General features: G+C 50.8%; 1 protein-coding gene across 1 annotated transcript in view; it reads left to right on the top strand.

The window, feature by feature from the left end:
* The first annotated feature begins 6,362 nt into the window (after nucleotides 1-6,362).
* LOC126579019 (protein TIS11-like) overlaps nucleotides 6,363-22,500 on the top strand; it is a 24,623-nt gene continuing 8,485 nt past the window's right edge. Inside the window, exons 1-2 of the mRNA XM_050242218.1 lie at nucleotides 6,363-6,882; nucleotides 7,048-8,228. Of these exons, the coding sequence (XP_050098175.1) occupies nucleotides 8,166-8,228 (63 nt within the window). The 5' untranslated portion in view covers nucleotides 6,363-6,882; nucleotides 7,048-8,165. The remainder of the gene's footprint in view (nucleotides 6,883-7,047; nucleotides 8,229-22,500) is intronic.

The following is a 22,500-nucleotide window of genomic DNA, read 5'->3' as shown; positions in this document are numbered from 1 at the left end:
ATCAGCCAGCGGCTGGCGGTGGAGTGTGCGTTGGAGTTATCACGTTATTTATACGCCCGCCATCGATGGGCATTATCTCAAACATTCACGAGCTGCATTCGAGCTGTCAGCTTCAGGTTGGGTAGAACATAACAATAACATTTGTCCAGCATTTATCCTTCATTTGGTAAACATTTTTTCAGCGATTAGTGCGGTTGCGATCGTTGAGGATTTAAAATGCAAAAATTGTAGCGAGAATCGTGAAGTTTTTAATAGAAACCTGATTTTCCTACCTCGTAACATCTTGGAAGAGGGGAGCTGGATAAAAGAAAAAAGTTTTTGCATATCCAGATACACGCAGCTCTAATTAATTATCACAATTGAACCACTGATGGTATTAAAATTCTGGTTTAAATACTTCCAACTCACTTCTGATTACCTCAACAAGTACACCGTTTTCAAAGACTTCAAATTATCATTGGAGGAAAGCGAGCAAATCACTTCATAAATAAAGTGATTAACAACAACACGGATATTCTCGCCGCCGGCGTGACTTTTGTTCCTGAAACGTGCATCAAAGCCTTCGATTCAATGCCATCGATTACCAGTTGCCTTCAACGACGACGACGAGCAAATTCTCCCTTTGGCTCCCAATGAAATCTCTTCCTTTCGCTGCCTAATGAAAGGATTGCGTGTCACATGCAGAATCTCAATCCTTATTAGTGGCTCTTAATGATACCCGGGATACAGTTCTCATGATCATTATGAAGGCTTGATGTCTGATCTGCGCGTCCGATCTCCTGATATATTATGCATACCAGCCAGCAACGTGATCGTTTATCGAGGGAAAAGGGAAATGAAATGGAAAGACGCATATTCATTTAAGAAGTCCAAAATATCACAGGGAGGAAACATTCAATACAATCTGTATTCTAGAGTCTTTATCACTTCGATGCATGCATATGACATGTTTTATCATTTCACTTTAAGGCATCACTATTCCCGTAAACATCAACGGCCCTTTCGACGACTACCTCACACAGAAAGAAAAAAACAATTGAATGCAATCGTACGATCCGATCTTTCGCGATCTCGTGTCTCGTGCCTCGGTGCCAATCGACAACGACAAAACGGTAGATGACTAGAAACCGTAGCGAAGTGCCGCTTGTTAGCACCAACAAACGCCCAAACCCGCGTAAACGTGGCCCTTCCTCGGCGGTGTCGCGGTGCGTATCTAATCGCGCAAAAAAAAAAAACGCCGTCAACGCACCCATTCCGATGGTATGATGGCACCGCAACAGCGGTTAATTAAAACGTATCGGAGACCACCCATATAGTAGTCAACGGCCGGATGAACGAACGAACGAGCGAACGAGCGAACGACCCGGGAACGGGGCGAAACAATAAGCCATGTGTGTGGCATGTGTTTGCATTAGATGTATTTGCAATATCTGGTGCGTTAGACGATAAGAGATGCCAGTCCCACACCCTCCGCTCGCTGTTCGCGATGATGATGTTTGCACATTCGCGCCACAGACCAGGGCTGTGACAGTGTGTGGCCTCCAAGCGTGTCAGATTGCAGCGGGCCGACTCAACTCAACTGCGATTGCTGATAGCTTTATCATTGGGAGTGCGGAGAAAGAGCAGTGCACTACGAGCTGACGCCTATTGCCGAGGATTCCGGGACAGCAAATGCTTCAAGTTGACGTCGGTTGATACGTTAGTGCGTTGGGAAATGTTGGTCTAGTAATTGAGTTCTTCATATTGTACTACAACACTAGGAAGAAGTAGGTTCTCCAAGCTTGCAATTTGAGCTATCAATTCAATGATAAGAGCTCCATGTGGCTAGAAAGTAGTTAGTGGATTTCTTCTCTAGATCGAGATCAATTTTTACAAAAACAGTAACTTGCTAAGAGCTTTTCTACGTTACTTAATCAGGAACTCATTTAGTTCAACATTAGGAATCCTGTCAAAAGCGGGCACTGGGAGTGTAAATCAATCAACTCCAATGATCCAACCATATTTTTCCCGAAGCCGCACGGATCATTGGGTTTATTGAATACAAACCAGCTCCGCTCCAGCTCGCTACAATATTTGTGGAGCTCCATAGCCACCCGGGGCATCATCGGCCCATCACCCAACGGGACCTGGACCACTGATAAGGGACCCCTTTGCCAGCTCGCGGGGGCCTAGCGACGATGATATGACCTGAAAATGTCCACAACCCATCATCAGTACTCCCGGTCAGGCCGGTACCCCGGTTGTATAACATAGCCGTCGTGATGGTTGGGCGAGTGTAGAGGGCACTATGCTGATAAGCAACTGAACAGCAGCAGCAGCAGCAGCTCTCACTACTGGACACAGCCGGCCAACCGAGTCTCCGTTTCTGCTGCCGCCCTGCCGTGGCGGTGGCCACTCGGCCATCCATCGACGTCCGATAAGGCGGTCTCTGTTTGAGTTTTGTAAGTCAATTCAGTCCTTTGCGCCCGTCCCGAGAGAAGCGGGACAACCAAGAAGAGAACGCCACAATCATCATCTCCGCTTCAACGGTCGCCGACCATCCGATGCTTGCTTGGATTGTGTTTTGGTTTGTTCCTTTCTTTCATTTACTTAAACCATGCGACTTTTTTTCTCGTTGACCTCCTTCTGGCGTGCCTGATAAGAACGCACATCACCAGTTCCACGGAGGGCGGATGCAGCTCGGTCAACGGGCAGAAAGGTCACCCCGAAAAGCATGCTTTCGTTTGTTGAATGCAACTTTCAATTAATCTTTTTTTCTAATGGCTTTTTGCACTTCCCTCTAATAAGGCCACCTTGAGCAAGGACTGCCGGAGATTAAAAGTCTGGATGTTCTTTGAAGGCGAAGCAATGCTTCGTTCTTATTAGTTTTGGGTCCGCCCCGATTAATCTGCAATCACAGGATGTTAAGAAAAGAAAGGTTATCCGAGCGTTTCGGCAGCGTTCATGGTACGGTCGAGCGTTAATCAATGTTTTGTCTTCTTTTGCAGCCAATTCGTTGGAGCAAAAAACGCAAAGCACCTTGTTTTTGTTTGTTACCTCTTCTTACCAATTAGAAGTCTTTGGTACCTCATCGTTTACTCTTTCGCACGTAACCCGCATTTCATTATTGTGTTCAATTCATTCAAAATTAAAGTCCATCCTGTGCGCGCTTATGTGAATCGCGCGATCGTGTGTTGAGGCACTTTGCTGCGATTCCGAAATTCCCTTTCACGGCTTGGCCACTGTGCCACAGGGAATGGGGAAGGCAAATAACCAATCAAAACACGGAATCACAGGAAAATTGATTCCACCGGAATGTGCTTCGTGGCAGGATGCAAACGACGGGTGGCTCATTAAAATCGCTGTAAAACACACTCCGACCACCGACCGGCCGAGCGACCGATCGACACCTAAAATCTGATGAATTGCCCACTTTATGGCCGCCGCGGATTTATGAGCTGTCCAGGCGAATTATCTCTCGCTTTTCCCGCGGTCCCTCGGTTCGCTGTACCCGTTGATTTCGATTTCGTCTGTTGGCCCTTTTTTATTGCTCGCCGACATCGTCGTCTTCTTCTCTGCATGATGTGATGGGCGATGGGCATTGTTTTTGAGGTTCGCATGTTCCAAGGTCCCGTGTCTGCGACGGTATCTTGGAGGTCTTAAAAGAAGAGGCGACTTCTTCTAAAGTACGTCGTGCGTTTGTTTACAAACATCCCTGGCCGTTCTGAATTGATTAAACGTGGCAGGATTCCAGGAACAAGTCGGGACAGTGGAAGGGATCGCTGATCTGCTGTTCAGCGGAATTAGGAAGGCCACCACCGAAAAACAATGGTCTGATTAGGGCCTGGCAAAAACATGAATTTCGAATCCATTCGCGTATTAAATTAGCCTTTGCCCGTCCCAAACGCAACGCAAGATCGCTTTCGGGGACCTTTCTTCTAGGTTGCTGATGCTGCTGTTCTTGTCTCAGATCAGGATGCGCCCCTTCTTGTTACGTGTGGTGGAAGCAGAGGCAGAAGCACACAGGACCAAGAACAAGAGACGAAGAATAGAAGGAGATCGGAGCAGCGGTGCCTGGAAGAAGCTGTGTTTTTTTGGGAAAGGAAGAGACTGAAACACGGTTCCTGCGCGAGAGAGAGAGAGAGAGCCCAAAGTGGCCATGGGTCAGAGATGGTTGGTCGTGGGCGATGCAGGGCGAGCAGGAAGGCCCGAAAAAAAACAGGTTTCAGGATAGCAGACAGAACCAAGAAACCGAAGAAGTAACGTAAGGACGACGGCAGCAAACGCGGAACTTCTCCGGAGCGAAAGGAACGTCAACAGAACGCCGGCGGCGGCGGCGGCGGCCAGCAAGCAGGAGCCTGGCGCATTTCAGAATCATAAAACTCAACCATTCGTCCCCCCCAACCGCCCCGCCTGTTCCTGTTGCCCGTTGTTGGCGGGTGAAGGAGGTAGAAAGAATCCTTTTTTCCACTTTGGAACTCGTTCCACGGTGTGTTATGTTACTCTTTTCTTCTTTTTTTTTTGGTGTCCGGATTTCTCCATGCTCCGCGGATCCTCTCGACCGTCGTATCTCTCTCTCTCCCCGTGATGCTTGTTGCTTTTTGGAAGTTCCTTCTTTCGGTGGTACCGGTTCGCTGCCAATGCGCGAGATGCGTGCGTTCTCGAACCTCTGATGGGGCCCCCCTTTCCACTGAGCCCATGGCTGGTTTCGTGCTCGTTTTTTTATTATTTATTTTCCTCCTGAAATACCCTTTTTCCAAACATATTATGTACTTTCGTTCCGTGGCGTTGCGTGATTCCTGCACAAGGCTCGGGGCTACCACGACGGAATCGCTACAAGCGATCGATGAAGCGAACCTTCTACCATCATCCAGCGGATCGCTCAGGATCTTTTCGGAGCTGTCGCTCGAGCGTTCCCTTTATGTAATCAACTCTTCGCGATCGCGATCTCTCAGAACATGGCCACATTCTTGTTGTTCTTTTCCCCGTATGACAGAGATTCCGGCAGATCATCTGTTTCCGACGGAACGGCTGATCGATCTCCCTTCTTTTTTGCCGCGTACTCATCGGTCGATCGGTCGGCTTCGAATAGCATCCCATCATCGATTGAGGCCTGCAGTAAAAGGATAAAAAAAAGGAAAATAAAATCGTAAAACAGGTAGCATCAAGGCTGAGGAAGGTTTTCCTGCAAAATGAGTCTCACTTTTTAGGGTTTTTGTGAGGGTTCCCCTCGACAGCCAAAAAAAAAAAAGAGGACACAGACCTAAATCAGGTGTACAGCAGGGTCATCAGGATATCGATGTAATCCCCCCCGGGGGTATAGGACTACGGAGTTGAGGTAATACTGCTCAGGTAACACAAACGCCCTGCGTCCGTAGAAAAGGAAGAAACGTCCCTCCGGATTTTCTCTGCGCTTTTCCTTGGCCGTTCGGTTACATCCATCACGCACAGCAGCATCAGGTGTCAAAAAGTGTCGTAAAACGGGACTCCGCGGGATGACGACGTCGAGGAGGAGGTTGAGAAGGGTACATCTTGCCGTCCAGGTACACTACCGGCCCTGCGCTAAATGGGCGATTCTAATGAATTTCATAAACAGCACCTTCGAAGCGAAAGATCGAGCAAAAGAAAAGCCTCGAAGAAGAACCGGCGTTTGGTGGATGCGTACAAAATGCAAACAAAGGCCCACCATCACGAACGAGCGAGCGAAAGAGGTGATCTTGTGCTATTTCACTCTTTCTCACTGAGGGGTGGGGGGGCGATCGTGCGATCGTACGTGCGAGTGTGTGCGGGCGCACTTGTGTTTTGTACTTCCTCCTTTTCATTTCGTTTTCATCGCGATACTCGCGACATCGTTTTAAGGGCGATGTACGCTGGCTTTTCCCCTGTAGTCCATAACCTTTTGTTATTAAACAATTGAAAACATTAATTATCGAAGGTTTAATTTAGTGGCAAAAGTTCCAAGAAATCGAAAAGTTTGCAAACATAAAGCGTCCCGCGAAAACGGTCGCCATCACGCACACACGCAAAGTATCGCCCGAACATCGCTTAATCTGCGTTTACACGGAGTCGCACACACATCCCCGAAGCTGGTCTTCAGTCTGAAATTGTATGAAAAAGAAAAGCGCGTTTATTGTTCCATGAAGTCCCAAAATGCACAAAAAACCATTAAAACAACGATCGAATTTAAGTGAAACCCAAATTTCCACGAATCACGCTCAAGTCACCAAACCCTCGTTCCAGTTGCGCGGTGTAAACGCCTCGTTGTGCGCGTCCTGCTCGGGCGCTGGTAGTGGTGCAGTTCGGCTCGCCGTTCGTGCCGCGAGCTGGCCGCGCTGAGGTCGATCTGCAGCCGAACCGTGCCCGAGCCCGCAAACGCGAAAAAACCTCAGCGCGGAGCGGACCTCGAGCAGCGAGCAAGTTCGGAACGGAAAAAGTGATCCAAGCACAGACAAGGGCTCTACGCGTGATTTTCTATTCCGGAGTGCGAGAAGAACCAGGCGGACAAGTCTCAAACAAGCAACAGAAGAAGCAAAAATCCTGATAAAAGACAGAAAGCGACCAACCAACGCGCAGTGTGGTGCCAGAAGTACATTTGAACCGCCCTCCAACAACAAAACGTGTGGTGTGGTGGTTAGAGCCCCGTGTGCCACACGTAACGACGATCCTCGAGAGATCGATCGCGTCTCTGCCTCGCGTCTGAAACGCAAAGTGTTGTCGTCAAACCCCCCCATCTTCTGCAAACGAGTCCAAGCGCCGCGCGGTGTTGTTCGGTTTTGGTTTTGTGCAAAGCCTCCTCGGTGGTTTGCAAGAACAGTTAAACGACTGTTTTTAAGGTTCCATCTACGAATCCATCGAGTAGCTGTATAGCAGCAGCGCAGCAACAACATTCGACCACTGCCCAGTGTAAGTATTTTTCCGAGAAGTGCGTGGAACAAGTTGAGACACGTTATCGCTGCCTCTTCTCCACCTTTCCTCGCCGCAGTTGAAGTGATGCAGCAGAAATTCATATATACTTGCCTCGTTGCTCACTCTTCACCTCTTTTTCTTTCTTTCTCTCTCACCCAACAGCTAGCAGTGCGAGTCCCGGTATTCGCGAGTACCTGTGCGCGGTCCTGCCTGCCTCCTGTTGGTGGCCGTGTCTGTTTTGCCTGTCCTGGGCCAGCGCCTCTCTCTCTCTCTCTACCCAGCAGCGCGGGAACACACGCCTACGCGCGCACGCAAGTCACTGCAAAATCGCACACTGTTTTTTTTGAACCGCCATATCAACGAGTGCGTCGCAGAGCAGCATCATTCGCAAAGACGTACCAGCAACAGCAACAGAGCAGCACTTTTGCGGTTACTTCTTCGATTGGCCTGCCACCGGATATACGTGTTACAAGCACTTGGTGTGAACAAAGGAGGCAACGGCAGCGGTACCAAAAGAAAAAGTGCAAACGCAGCATCCAGTGTGTTGTGCGTTCAGTGAAAAGTGAATTTCTAGCGCGAAACTCCGCTCTTCTCCCCATTCCCATTCCTTTATCGAATTACGTAGCTCCTTCGGTTCCTAGCGAGCGCAGAAAGGGAGCGAAAAATTAGTCATTTAATCGACAACGACGACGACGCGAGTGTGCGAAGAGAAGAAAATATCCTCCAGCCCGCCAGCAGCATCAACAGCAGCAGCGATTGTGTTGTGTGCAACCACCTCCAACCTTCTCTCGGTGTGTCCTGTGTGTTGTGTGTTTTTGCGAGTGTGTCTCGGTTGAATTTCCCGGCAATTTTATCCCACGGCGCACGGTGTGTGGTCGATCAACGGTCGGTTTTTATCATCCAGAAGTGTGTGGCGCCATCGCCAAAAAAAAAGTAGAAGGAAAGAGGAGTGTGTATTCCGAAAAAAAGCCAAGCGATCAGTAGTAGTGTGCACGCGCAACCCGGGAAAAAAGGATCAGCAGCTACAGAAGAAGCAGTCCTGTTCGGAGTGTGTATCGCGATCGACAAATGTGTTTTTGAGGCCTCTGGTGTTTAGTTTCGTCAGCAGCCGAGTGTTGGTTTAGGCTCTCGCGCTATCTCGATCAAGCAGCAGAAAAGGGTAGAACATTTTTGGAAAACAAGCAAAAGCATCGTCGCTCTTTTGAGAATACACATTCGCAGAACACAGGCAAGCGCGCGGCCAGAGCAGAAAAATCTCCGTGTAGCAGCAGAGAGCAACAATGTCGACTGCGATCATGCACAGTACGCCAGCACAGTACGAGTTTGGAGAGTTTCTACGAAAGGTAAGTTCTTTTCGCCTCATACAATCGTCCTAGAACGTGTCCCGTTGTGACGTATCTGTGTTTTGTGAGTGTGGGTGCAGCCAAAGGGTTTCAATCAAGAAATGTCTTGTTCACGATCCATTGCCGGTCCGTTGCAATCCCCAAAGGCTCTCTCAGAGCTAGCAGCCAATGGTTTGCTTGTAGTTTTGCTGCTGCTGCTGCAGCAAAAAAAAAAAGGGAATCAAAGCAACCAACCAATCCGATCGGGGAGCGACCAACCGACCGATCGTTGAGAGAAACTGTCATTTGCATATACGGTTTTGAGGGCAGCAGCCGGCAGATCGCTCCTTCCAAGCCTTCCTCCTCTCTAAAGGACTGCTCGTGAAGCGGAAGGTGTGTGACGGCTGGGTCCTCCAGCGCGCTCCGTCCGTGCCGTCCATGCCGCGCCCGTGTGCCGCGTGCTCGCAGCAGCAGCAGCAAATAAGTCATAACTTTCACTGTTTTCTGCCATGGAGACCCGGGTCTGGTTGGAGAGGCAAAATACTACATCCCCCCACACCCAGGGCCGGCCAGCCGGCCAGGGGACCTCAAGTTTCACGGCGAAAAGTACTCGATCCCCCCCCCCCCCCGCGCCTTCCCTTCTTGATATCGAGCTTTGATCCTCGACTTTGGTTGAGACAGAGCGAGAGAGAAGGAGAGCGAGTCGTTGAGAGCAGCAGCCCGGGGGGAGTTTTTGCGACAAAATATATGCGCGCGGACGGACAAGCGAGAAGGGGAGAGGTGATCGAGAGCGCGATCCGCGAAAGGATAGCAATCGACTGCGGCTCCCGCTGTCTCCGTGTCCGTCCGGACAAGGTTGTGTTATTAGTTTAATGATTTTGTTTTCGCTTTTTTTTGCCCTCGCCCCCAATCCATCCTTTGCGAGATGCGCGCTCGGATCGATCGCTCCATTTTTCCCCCGTGTGCCGTGGGTTTCCATTTTTCCGGAGGGCCGCCTCCAGCCGGCCAGGAGATCGAAGGTACGATCGACGACGATGTAAGGTTGTTCATCGTAGTAGCGAAGAGAGGTAGTTGCAGGAGGGGTAGTGTGTACTTGCTTCTTGTTGCCTCTTGTCGCTGATCGAATGTTAGCTAATAATCATGGGTTTTCTCTTTTCTGCTGGCGCTGGCTGAGGCTCTGGCGGATCGAAGGAGCAGCCCCTCAAAACGCATCCTACCGGATTGTGGACGCATGGACGTGTCCCCGCTAGAAAATGGAGCATGATTTATAGACCAACTGAGTGTATAGACTGTTCCCGGAAACGATCGTGCGGTGTCGCCTCTTGTGAGCTGCCTCCTTCTTCTTCTTCTGGGGAGTCAGTGATTGATCCTCAAAAAGCCACAACTTGTTCTCTGGAAGGTGGTCTCATGTTTCTTGGAATACTTTTAGCTTTTGGACTGCAACTCCATTCTTGGAAGAAAGATACTTTCGGGTCCCATCATGATTTGACGAGACGGACCACCCTTTCTCAAAGCAATCCAGCAGAAAGAGATCCACTGTTATATACTCCACGGAAACCCTCGATCTCGCTGATGATGGATCTTTGTTCGCGGCAGCAATTGATGCAACCCGTATTCTGGGACAAGCCGATTTGTGGAGCACAATTCTACGTCAGTTTCGTGCTTCGCTGTGTATCGCAAGTGTCTGCTCGCACTATTTATGATCTCTGTCCTAGGCGCGCGCAGTGTATGCCTCTCTGTCGTCACGACGCCATCTTCATGATGATGGTGCCAGAGCGGCTTGTTTCGTTTGACGCAATCCGAGTGCCTTTAAGTCACACAAATTGGCTTCAATGAACAGAAATTGAATCCTCCAATTGTGGCGTCGTCGTCTTCCTAGCACACACTGGCAGCGAGCGAGATGTTGTAGATGGACGAGATGGTGGCGCCCTCATGAAGGGAGAAGAAGTCCACGATATGCCGAGTGTTCCGCCAAAAAAAAAACTACAAATCCTACGATCGGTCATCGTGCGTCGTAGAGAGAGAAAGAGAGCAGTGTGTGTCTGTCTGTCTGTCTATTGGTTGACCCAAAAGCTCGAAAACAGCAAAGCAGCGCAGCGCCACGCCAGTAGAAGCAGAAGCTGAAGAGAGAGATACCAGGGGCCAGGCAGAAGCAACCGGGGGTACAGCTCTCTCACTCTTTCTCTCTCTCTTTCTCTCTCTCTCTCTCTCTCTCTCTCTCTCTCTCTCTCTCTCTCTCTCTGCCCGTTTGGACTCTAGTCACAGTCGTCGCGGACATCAATATTAATTGCTCTTGATTTAAAATCACCACAAATCATCTGGTCAGCAGTCCAGAGCGACCGACCACTACACACTGTGACCGCGGTTGCTGCTGCTACTGGAGGGGAGCGACGCTAAAAAGAAGTGGACTCCGTGAGGTTCTCGGGTCCGAATTCTATTACTTGGGCGCCACTTTTTGCTACGAATGCCACGATGGGGTTTCCAGTCACAAGAAGTCGGTCCCCTCCTTCTGCTGGGAGTGTGTGTCATGCTCTCTTGTGGTGCTGGTGGTGGTGTTGGTATCGCGCGCCTCATTCTCTGACGCATCGCAGAACACCTCACGCACAGTCATAGGGAGAAGGGGTGGTGGTTGGCTCATTAGCATTGATTAGATTTTTTTTGCTGCCAGAACCTCATCATCCATCACCAACACACCACCAACCCACCCTGGTGGTGGCCTTCTCTTGTGCTGTTGCTTGTTGCCCTCCAAGCGGGGGGCGTGGGCTCGTGTTTTTTTGCACCACATGAAGAAGAGTGTGTTTTGGGGCGGAAGTCGAGAGGGCTCGCCGCGGTGTGTGTTGTTTGTGCTGTTGTTGCTGTTGTGTTGTTCTTGCTGACCGGCCGGTCGCGGACACGGATGTTGGTTGTTTTGTGAATTTTTAATGTTTTTTTCCCCCTTACCCCGGACCATTTTATACGCACGGCTGTGTTTTTTTTTTACACGCGCCACTGCAGTTTGTGCGCCGCGTTTCGCGTTTGGCGTTCGCGTACGTCCGCGAGTTCAACGCGATTGTGTGCGTGAAGATCGCACCAACCACCCACCCCGGTGATAGACCGGTTCTCGGACCGGCGGCGCTACGCGTCACTGAAGCGCGCTCCCGCCCCCCCCAGGAGAGCAGAGGGGAGAACCAACGAGAGAAGTCGCTTTTGAGAAAAATGTTTCACCAACTGTTTTTTTCCACGCTGTTGTGGGTGACGATGGGCTAACTACAAGGTCACGCACTCACGCACCCAACAGCAGCACCAGATATGCATTTGTTCTATGCTGGTGGCTGGTGGGTTGGTTTTGGGGGGGTTGACTTCCCTCGGGCTCAAGTCACGGACCAGAAATCATAAAACTCTCCCTCTACCGCCGGGGGCGCTGTTGGGCGATTACAAAGTGATAATGATGCGGGTCTCCTTGCGTGTGCCCTCTCCTTCTCTTCCCCTTCCCAGATTCGTTCGCTTCTCTGACGGAAGGCGGAAGAATAACCACCCCACGAGCGCGAGAGGTTATGCTTCTCGTGGTGGACGCGTTATTATGCTGGTAGCAACAGCACCGCTTCTAGTGTGTGCGAATGCTGCCTTGCTTCTACCCTAAAATATAGAAAGAGACAAGAAAGGGAGGGAAAGAGATAATGTTACAACAATAACAACCGTGGAGGTCACAATGAGAGAAAATGGGAAAATTGTCCCGGGACCTTGGACAATATTATCATCCATCCATCCATCCATCGCATCCCCTTCGATATTGGACCCTCGATCGCGTAGAACGGAAAACAGGAGAGGAAATGACGACGAGTGAGAGAGGGGTGAAGTGCGCGCGCGCGCCCATATCAGAGACCCACCCCGGGATAGCGTCGACACTTGAAAAAGAATTTTCCCAACCGTGCGTTGTGGAAAAAAGGGGGAAAGAGTGTTCCCAGGTCATCGTCTCGCCGTCGCCACCGTAGTGTATCCGGTGACAGAGAGAGAGAGAGAGGAACAGAAGAGTTGGGCATAACTTGACGTCTCGATCAACAGGCGGCGCGGCACGGCGCGCCCAGAGCGCCACCACCCAACAGGTGATCGTCGGACACCCCTCTGCATTCCAATGCTTCTTCTGCTGTCACACGCAATGCGTGCACGATAAATAGGTTAGGTCCGGGGGACGTTGGTGCAACTTTGTATTCCAAATACCAAGGCTTCTCGTCCGGAACTTGGACCTTTTTTTTGTTTTGTTGTTGGGAGAAGTGCCTTCGTGGAGGTCTAAAAGCGCAAAAGGCATCAAAAAGACAGTGTGGATTGCACAACCAAATCCTCATCATCTCTCGTCGGACTGCTCTTGGGTGCAGACGAGTGAAAAGTTCCCCAAAAGCGGCGGAAGATTATCTAACCAGCTTCTCCTCACCAGCGCTCCTTCAGCCGCACGCACAGTACAGTGCGTGCGCCGCGTCGGTGGCAGACAATGAACCGAAAAAAAAGCGGGAAGATTTCCTTTCTCTCTGGCCGGGCCTCTCTGCCCGGCTCAATTGTAGTAATCTCCCCTGGCTGGCTGGCTGGTGGAGTGTGCGTGGAAGTCGTCAACCCAGATGTGGTCACCGGGGAAGGGGTGACGAAGAAATGCGTTTACTTTCCTTCACGCTACTTCCCACGCAGCAGCTGCTGCTGCTGCTGCATTTTGGTAACCAACCAGCACGCCATTTTTCCTTTCGCTTGCGATTTGGGCTCCCGGTTGTGGAAAACTCGAATGAAAAAGAGAAGAAGTGTGGCGCCCGTCAGAAGTACTTGAGAGTTGGTGTGGAGTTCACCAAAGAGAGTACTCTTGGGGGGGAGGCAGGCAGCGCACATTGTTTATTTTGTGCGCAAATTTTCCCTCCCAAGAGTTGTGGTCAAAAGATGCGCAATGAAAAGTAAGAGTCTTCTCTGTGCGTGCCGCAGAAGATCGCGCTGGTCTCTAGTAGGCTGTGATTGCGTGTGTAGCAGTGTAGTGTTTCTTGTTGAGGCGATCGTTAACGAGTGACGCACCAGGAAAAACCTGGGAAAAGGAAGGAAGGGAAGAAGCCACTATGATGATCATCTGTGGGGGGTGCTCCTCTACAATTGGAGAGGAAGAGGAAAGCAGCACTCACCTCTCTCTAGTCCAGGGGATGGCAATCCGCAAAGGGGTTGATCGCACACCCCGCACTCCATTGATAATAATAGCGGAAGAAGCGAGACGGAAAAGGGAGAGGAACCCAAGAAAGAGGGAGAAAGGGCGAGAAGATGGCTACAAAGTACTAAGATGCTCTCCGCGCCGCTACAGGTAGTTGGTTTGGTGATGAGCCATGCCATGCCATGCCAAGAAGAAGCCGGCAGCATAATTGCATAAATTAATTGTTCGTTTTCAATTTCGCTCACCCACTTACCTTCTACGGCTTCTTCTTCTTCATCATTGACTTCTTTGACTTCTACAACCCGCTGGGCTCTGGTGGTTTGGCTTGTCTGGTTCACCTTCACTTCTTCGCCACGGTGTTCCGGTTCTTAGCCCCCCCCTCTTCGCGAAGCGCGTGTGTACTCTTTCGGTTTCATGATCTTGTGCTGCCCGAAAGGGGGGGAGTGCGCTGGGAGGGAAAATAGGCGTGCTTCGTCTCTCTCTCCCTCTGTCTCTTCTTTCGCTTGATAACATAAACAGAAAGAAGGAAAGAGAGTGAGATAGAGAGGGGTCAGTTTTGCTAGCCGATGATGAGTAGCCTCTCTCCCTCTTTGCGGTGTTGCCATCATCATCATCATCATCACACGCGAGCGAGCGACGTTGCACGCCATAAACATACACAAATATGCCCGTGCTCTGCGGGGGTCTGTTGCATAAATAACATAACATTAAGAAACGAAATTATGATCCCAAAAAAAAAAAACTAGTCATTCACCAGATCCCACATACCGACCCCCTGGTTCCGCACCTCACGTAGTCTGCAGATCCTGGTCAGCAGCACTGACTGTGGCCCACACTTTCTGTGTTCTGTTGGTTACTCTGCGTTGTTTACGTCACAGTTAGTCGAGCAGCAAGAAGAGAGTATAAATGGGGTGGAATTAGTACTACTTCCTTGGCTGGTTGAGGGCCCAGAAGTGCTCCATATCTCTCGTCTCTCTCGGTTTACATGCACCAGTAGTTGACCGCAGATCCACCAGCACCCATTTATCCATCCCAACGGGATGCTCCAGAAATGAGAAATGGTTGCTGTCCAGCCTTTTTTATGGTCTTTTTTCGGGATTTTGAAGCAACTTTTGAGGTGTTTTGAGCTATTCCAAGTCTCATGTCCAGTTGCCCTGGTCTGTCTCTGTGTAGCGTTTGAGGTTCTTTGTAGAGAATCTACTAGAACACTAGAAATATACTCGGATGTTGTCCAGGAAGAAACACTCAGATCCGGGAGGAATGAGATGTACTCGCGAAGTTATAGAGTTTGTCTTATTGCTCAATGTGCAGCACTCCACATCGTCGTTCAGATCTTGTTGCTAAATACCCGTTTCTCAACGACTCAAGCACGCACATCATACAGTCCTATGCCTTCTTCTGTACCCAAGGAAAGGGAAGATCCCGGATGAAAGGCGAGCTTTGTGTGTACTCCTCGGTGTGCCACAGAGGGCAGACGTATGAAGGTGGAGCATGATATAGGCGGGGATCTCTTTGCGTGTTTGCCGCTTCCACTACTGCGGCGGGATGATGGTGCGGATACGACGCGTAGATGATTGAAATGTACCATTTACACGATAGATACTCACATATAGAGGCTGGTGGAGTCGTCGGTCTCAGACTTACAGAAACACGAGACTCCTACGCACAAAAAACCGCCTTCAGTTCGATGGCATCGCCGTAGTTAACTCTCGTCCCAATAACAGACCTCTTGTATCTTTTGAATCTTTTGGAACGGCGGAGATTCCCCTCTCCCCAAAAGACACAACGCGTATCGTGGGTCTCGGGCGTGCAACAGTCTCTCTACTGACTCGTCCGTCGGGGGAGAACTTCGCTCTGATTTGCATGCCAATCATCCATCCATCCTTCGGAGGTTAATTGTGCGCGAATGTGCCCCCCCCCCTGGACCGCCATCACGATGATGATGATGATGATGATGATGATGGAAACCTAAATTCCATTTCCATCATGCGTCGTCTACGCGCTACGTCCAAAAAAAAAGGCGCGCGATCTTCTCCATGATCTAATAGATGGGGTACCATCTTCTTCCGTCTTGCCAATGGCTCCTCACACTTTTCCTCTCTCTCTCTCTCACCCGCTCGTTGTTTCCTCTTTCTGCGCTGGCCTTCTTTCCTTCTTTCACTTTCCGCCAATTATACAACTTTCCTTGGAGTTGGAGCAATCGAAAGCGAAATCATGGCATGGCATGGCGGCGGGCTCCTCACCTTGCGGCATCACCATCACATGATGATGCGCTCTCTGTTGTGTACTGGCTGGCGTGCTGGCTGTTGCGCGGTAGTAGTACGCGGTGGTGGTGTCTCTATGTACGCCTTGACTCTTCGGAAGATCACTTGATGGCGTAGTTGTAGACTCCTGCCGCAGTAGCAGTAACTGAGGGCCGGCAAGGGACGTCGAGAGGTGTGTGTCACATACACTGAACTTGCGGAGAGAAGAAGCGAAGAGAAGCAATCATGGAATGATGGTGTATGGTGGGGAGGGAAGTGCGGTGTGTTCCAGTCGCATAAGTGGTGCGCGGTCTCCATAACTCGTTTTCGGGCAGTGTGCTCTCCCGCCTCCTCCCCTTGGCGACGTGTTGAACGCGCAGAAGAAGAAGGTTGAAGAGGAGAAGATGACGGGGCGGCCACATCTGCGCCATCGCCTATGATGATGGTGGAGTATAGTCCCCTCCTCCTCCAACACAACAACATAGCTATAGAGCTATGGAGTGACAGAGGAGAGAGAGAGAGACGCACACAGATAAATGTTATGGTGGTGACCGCACTCAGCGTCTCTGCAATCTCCGTTCAATATCTTTGCCATGCCTCGCGCGCTCTGGACTGTGGACACACGTGTGCTGGACAAAGTCACCCTCCGTCGTCCCCTACCTTCCTTCACCGGGGTCGCCAAGACCACTGGTGTGTGGAGTGTTAGGTAATAGGGGGTAGCGCGCGCATATGATGTGTGCGTTGTGTGTTTCTGCTTCTTGCGCTTTCCCCTCTCAATGTCACTATCTCGGCCCAGGGCAGGCCAGGCCAACCGGCTTGACCGCTGACCATTCGTGTATCCCCCGCTCCTGGCGCTACCCATCGGAGCAGACCTCCCTTGCTTCCTCTCCTTTGGTCCATAAAGTGAAGGCCTCATTTTTCATTTATTGATACTTCACACTACCGCTCGCCGCGCCCCGAGGAGCCGGAGTCTCGGAGTCCTACATGGACCACCAGCTTTTGTTGATAAAAAGAGGGGGGGGGGGGGGGGCCAGGAGGCTGTGGTGAAGGAGAGAGAAGGGTTTGAATTTTCATACCGGAGCTAAAAGTGTAGCGAATCTCCTCCCTCCAACAAGATTTGTCTGTCTGACTTGACCTGACTTGACTGCCTGTGAGGCGCCTGCGCCATTTAATGGCTTTTGGAGATTCAAATTATCTTTTCCATTATGTTGCTGCGTTGTGCTGGGAAGCGGGAGGTGGAGCTTACAAAAACCTTCCAGACTCAGTCTTTTGATTGTCTTTTGAAGAAAACTATGGAGTCCGTTTCGTGCGAGTACGAGGTTTTGTGGAGAGACTTGAGACTCTCTTGAGGATATATCCACTTGAGAGAGAGAGAGGGAGAGAGTGTGGGCGCGTTTGTATTCGACTTGCAAATAATATTTATCCAAGTGTAGACAACAAAGCTCTCGTGCCCTGAAGACATGGAGAGAGAAAGAGAAACCAATTCACAACCTACGCACCGCTGGGGTGCACGATGCACGTAAAATGATCGATAGGATCTCCTGAATGGGTCCTTGCTACGATATCCTGATCTAGCAATGATGATGTCTTCATTACTCCAATAGACGTATACACCAATCCAATCTGTGACATTTGTAAGAGAAGGAAATGCGCCAAGCAAAAAAAAAAAACCGGATGCAAACCTCTCACGCCCGCCACCAACGCAACGCGCTTGGCGCAATGCACAGTAGTACGCGCAACGCCACATAAGAAGAGCATAATCAACTTGGTCTTAACTGGCCTTTCCTCTACTGTGTCATGCTTAATTAAATGTGTTGTCCGTTTTACGCCGGAGTCCTTTTAAGGCAGAGAAGAGCCGCTGGCACTCACTCCTCCTTTGGAACACGGAGCGATCGGTCCAGAGTGCGATTGCGCGGATGGCCAATTGGTGGCAGCAGAAAGCGGCTCCGGTGCGTCATGAATTGCCATCACTCTTTGCGGAGTACTAGCAGATCGCTGTGAATGCGGGGGCCGCCGCCACAGCCAGGAAGTTAGCCGCTTCTACGGTCTTCCTACACAACGCTCCTTCTCGTCGGCGGTGGTGGCATCGTGGGAAGAGCGCACTGAGATGAACGAGTTTTGCAATGATGAACTTTCCTCCGGACGTGTTACCCAGCCCAGCCGATGATGATATATCCTGGTCGAAATGATGGGGCATTGTTCGGCCGCAGTGTGAGAGCGTGCACAGCGGGGAGACTCTTGAGGAGGAAACCATACAGCAGAAGAAGTAGCAGCATCAGCAATGTGCTGAAGTGCCAATAAACGAGCGCGCTCAATTACTTCCTTTTGATGCAGATACAGTATTCCGGACACGTGCCACTTGTATACCACTGAGGTGTGTGGTGTGTTCCGCGAAGGCAAAGAAACTGGATGTCTGTAACAATTCCCCTGGACCTCACGGAGTTCGGAAGCATCTTGGCGTAACTGGAAGTTGGAGTTACTCATATTCGACTTGGATGACTTTTGTTGGACAAACCATATATCCTCCGACTCTTCTCATAATTCGTGCGCACACGATGGCGGATTGAGATATCAAAGGGTTTTTCTCCATTGCGCACGCAGTTAATCTGTGGACTCTGTGTTACGGATGCAGCGTGCGAGAGAGGGCAGCCCCGAGTGTGTAACGTAGCAGTCGCGTCGATCCGCCGTTGGTGATTTCGAAGTAATTATTCAAAGTCACGCAATGATGTGGCTACGGCGTGGAGTGTGAAGTTAGTACACAACACTCACTCACTCGGCGCGCTCTGTTCCGCCACTTCGCGTATGCAAACCTGATGGAGTAAAGTACAATTAATAGGCAATGAGGAGAGGAGGCACAGGCCCATTACCTGATCGCAAACCCACCACCTGCTTGGGGTCCATTGTGTGCAGGGGGAGAAGGCGCGTAGTTGCGCTGGTATTGCCGCAAATTGTTGACGCAGTAGTGGCAGATAACTGTAGTTTCCTCTGGATTTCCTCGGGACTGGTGTTCTATAGAGAGTTTATCCCAGTGGTCATTTGCTAGCCAGCCATCAGCAGCAGGTATTCAACCTATAGACCTAGTTCCTTCCTTCAAAGGCAAAACAACAACAGCTGTTGTTGGTTGCTCTATTGGTCAAGTCAGCACCCGTTGCTTTTTGGCGATGTAGCGTGTACCACGGACGGGGACGGTGCCTCATTTCCTCATTCATTATTCAGCAGAGACAAGGAGGACGACGCGTTGTGGTCGCACACACGCGCGCGCAAAGTTTGGTCAACATTCATTTTATGCAATCCACAATTCCCAATCGCACCCCGGTCTCCGTCTAATGGTATGCCCCCAGCCCGGGTTGAGTTGAGGTGTCTCATTCGTTAGGCATGCGTTGTTGTACGCTCCGCGCGCACTCTGCTGTACACAACACTCCTCTTCACCATTTGGTGACCTTGAGAAGGTAAAACTCATTTCAAAAACTACGGAAAAGCGCATGGTTGTTGATCCGATGATGTCTCGATTGTTGTCGGATTGTGTGTCACAACGTCTGTGTGCTGCAGAATTCGCGCCACAAAAGACTTTATGGGCTCCACTCGGGTCGAGAGATCGCACATTGCTGCGAGGAGAAGAGCGAGCAGGTGTGGAGTATATAGCTTTTCGACATGCACCTCAGATGGTCGTCGTGCCCTTTGGACTTGTTTGTAGCACAGTTCTCTTGGTCGAACACGTGTGTGGCAGCAGTAAATGGAGTGACTTGTGACCCGCTTTGTTCACCGTTTTTGTGGTTGTGGAGTGGAATTTGTAACTTCCGGAACTCTAAGCTGCAGCACGTGTACTCCATAACAGTTTATAGTCATTGTAGGATCCTCCAGATGAGTGAGCACTGTATTACAACTCTCGGAATGGTTAATAATTCTCCAAATTCCTAGTGAATTCCTCTAACATTCCACCCGTTCAGAGCAGTAGTTCCTAATCCAATACCCCCTGACAAGTAGCTTCAATTTCCGGGGACATAGTTCAACAAATTGATCCATAAATTTTCCCTAGAGCTCACAAAATAATTCCTCTGGAATACTTGGGCGCGCTAAGACTTTCAACTCAATTCATCAATTGTTTCCACAGTGTGTTTGGTATCTGATTTTGTGGTGGCTCTTTGCACCAACTTTTGCTCCAGATCCAGTTGGTAAAGACAGTGTGGAGAGTTGGTTGTAGGCGTGAGGCGCAGTCCCGCGATTTGATGCCCGGGCGGGTTGTGCGCGCATATCTCGTTCATGGCCGCCGCGCTCGCTGCTCGCTCCTTCTCTCGATGGGCCTGAAAGTGAACGTAAGAAATGCAACACGACGCGGCGACGACGGTTCAGCTATAAAGGGCTTACCGAGTACTTGGTACTGGTACCTCGGCGAGAAGCGACACAGGAAGTGAGTGTGTGCGAGGGAGGATGTCACGATGCGGCGACACCGACGCGCGGCGTTGTTACGGTTTTTTTTTTACTTTTTCACTTTCGATTTCACCACCCGCGCGCGCGCGCCCTTATCTCTCCTCGCCAATGCTGCCGCGCCACCCTTTTCTTCCAGCGTTTACGTTGAGCTGAACTGAAACGAGCCGCCGCCACCAGCAATTGAAGGCCGGCATTGCCCGGGTGCGGTGGAGGTAAAGGTGGCTGTAAGCGATGTCACGGCTGCCCGAACACCCACCACACCACCTTCACCCATCAACAACAAGCACGAGAGAGCTCGAGGAGCTCGGGAGGAGAACTAGTTTGCACATTCCCTGCCGGCCATTCCTGTTGCTGCAGCTCCTTCCAGCCTGTTCCCCCACTACCAAAGAGCCTGATTTCCCTTTCGGTTTCCCCGATGCACCAAATCGCAGAAAACTAAACTGTATCACGCCGGTGCGGCAGAGGGAGCGCCGCCGCAATGGGTGCAAAATGGCAGTTGAGAAAAGTGCAAAAGAGAGACAGAGATGGTGAGACGAAGAAAGAGAGAAGTTGGTGAGGGAGGCCATAGATTGGCATCGAAGAAATTGTAGTGTCAATTTTCCCGCCATCTCGCTCTCTAAGCTCTGAGCTCTGAGCTTGAACTTCTGCTGCTCCAGCTGCTGCAAGCCCCTCCGGCAAGGCATAACCAACGTCAATAGACAAGACAGGAGAACGCGAGAGCAAGAGCGGGAGGGGGACCCTAAAGCGATCGCAAATGATCGCGCCTCGTCGTCGACATCTTAGTGGAATAGACTTGGAGAAGTCTGACCACGGTGCATTGTGCCCAGGTGAAGAGAAGAAGAAGAAGAAGAAGGGAGACCGCAGTAATTGCAGGGCACGCGAATTATCCTAGCACGCTAGCCAACATACCTGGTATGGGAGGGGGGATACGGTACTTTGATCGAGAGCTAATGGTGTGTGCGTCGGCTCTGCGAGTAGTCCACGAGCCCCACAGTCCCTCGTAGCATCTAGTCTCTGGTGGCTGACTGGCTGACTAGCTTCCTTGTTCCCTTCTTGACCATACCACGGCGGCACTCGACCACAGCGCGGGTCCAAAACGGAAAGGAAATCGAAAGGTGCCGCTCATAATTATTAGCATATTGGAGCTTTGGCTTCTACGGAGAGCTCCTCTAGCTCTTGTGTTACATATTTCGCATTGTAGTTCGACAGACTTCCAAGTCGACGTCGACGCTGGACTTCCATCGAATGTGGACCTACTGGCTCTGTACTCTGGTGTCTACTCCTTCCGCAAGCACAGACGTGCCTCTCGGGGATTGATTTATGGCGCAGACTCAACAGCGCAGAACCTAGACCTTAGGGACCTTCGCCTACACTACGACTTCTGGAGAGGAGAGTGCCAGGATGGGGTATATAGGGACACCTGGCGGCGGTAGTCTGGTGTCTAGCGGGAGGTTAACCTGAAATGGAAACACCACCACCGCAGCGCGCTCTGTCTGTCTAAAGATAGGGTTGAGGGTCCAGCTAACCAAACGGAACGGCAGCGCGACGGTAAAGCTGACGTTCACTTTCGAAACGGAAGCATTACGAGCGAGCGCCCGCGCCCGCGTTACGCTTTTCGAACCACCGGCGTCGTCGTCATCGTCTCCACGGTACAGACAACACACCAGCGCAGCGCAGCTCCACTACCGTAGTCCGTCTTAAGCACACTTGGAATTGTGCTCGAGAGAACCTCCTCCCCCAAAAGCTGGCTTGAGTTCCGCTTGTTTTTTTTTGCTGTTGCCCACAACAACTCCTCTGTGTCGCGCAGTCTCGCTGGCGAGATCTGTTGGGGTCTCCGGAAACCGGTTCGGCTCTGTTGTTGAAAAAAAAAAAAAACCGGAGCTTTTGGAGTCCTCCAGAGAGGAGTGTAGTAGGGTAGTTGGGAGCCTGTTTGCGTGCGCGCATGTGTGTTGGCGTAACGGCGGAAGGGTCACTTCGGATTTTAATATAGCGCCCTTCCTTCCTGTTGTAACTACCTGGCGCGCAGTGAATAATGTAAGGACACGTCGCCCGAGTCGCCATAGTCTTTTCGACGACCTGGCTCCACCATATTACTCCTCAGCCTTTGGATCATAAATCAATCTGTCACTTACTCTGTTGGTGGTGCGACTCTAACCACGCCACCCTGAGAGGAGGTGGCGCAGTACACAGCCAGCCAGCCAGCCAGCCAATTGTTGGCGCCTCACTCATTTGTTGTTGTTGCTGTTAAGAGCCCCAGCCCCCCAGGTGTTGGCGGTACTCTCCCTCCTGGTACAAAGACGTGTCATGGCGCGCGCTGGATCAAGATAAGTAATCGCAAGCTCGCGCGCGTATTGTTTTGGGGGTTGCGCTGCTACCATAATTTGAGATTAGAGACCGGAAGGTTTCTCGACCAGCACGCACCACCGTGGTGGTGTGGTGTCTCGTCTGCTGACAGGGGGTCGCCCCTACC

The sequence above is a fragment of the Anopheles aquasalis genome, chromosome 3 (genome assembly GCF_943734665.1).
Source record: "Anopheles aquasalis chromosome 3, idAnoAquaMG_Q_19, whole genome shotgun sequence".
NCBI lineage: Eukaryota > Metazoa > Arthropoda > Insecta > Diptera > Culicidae > Anopheles > Anopheles aquasalis.
This window is presented reverse-complemented; position numbering and strand designations above follow the sequence as displayed.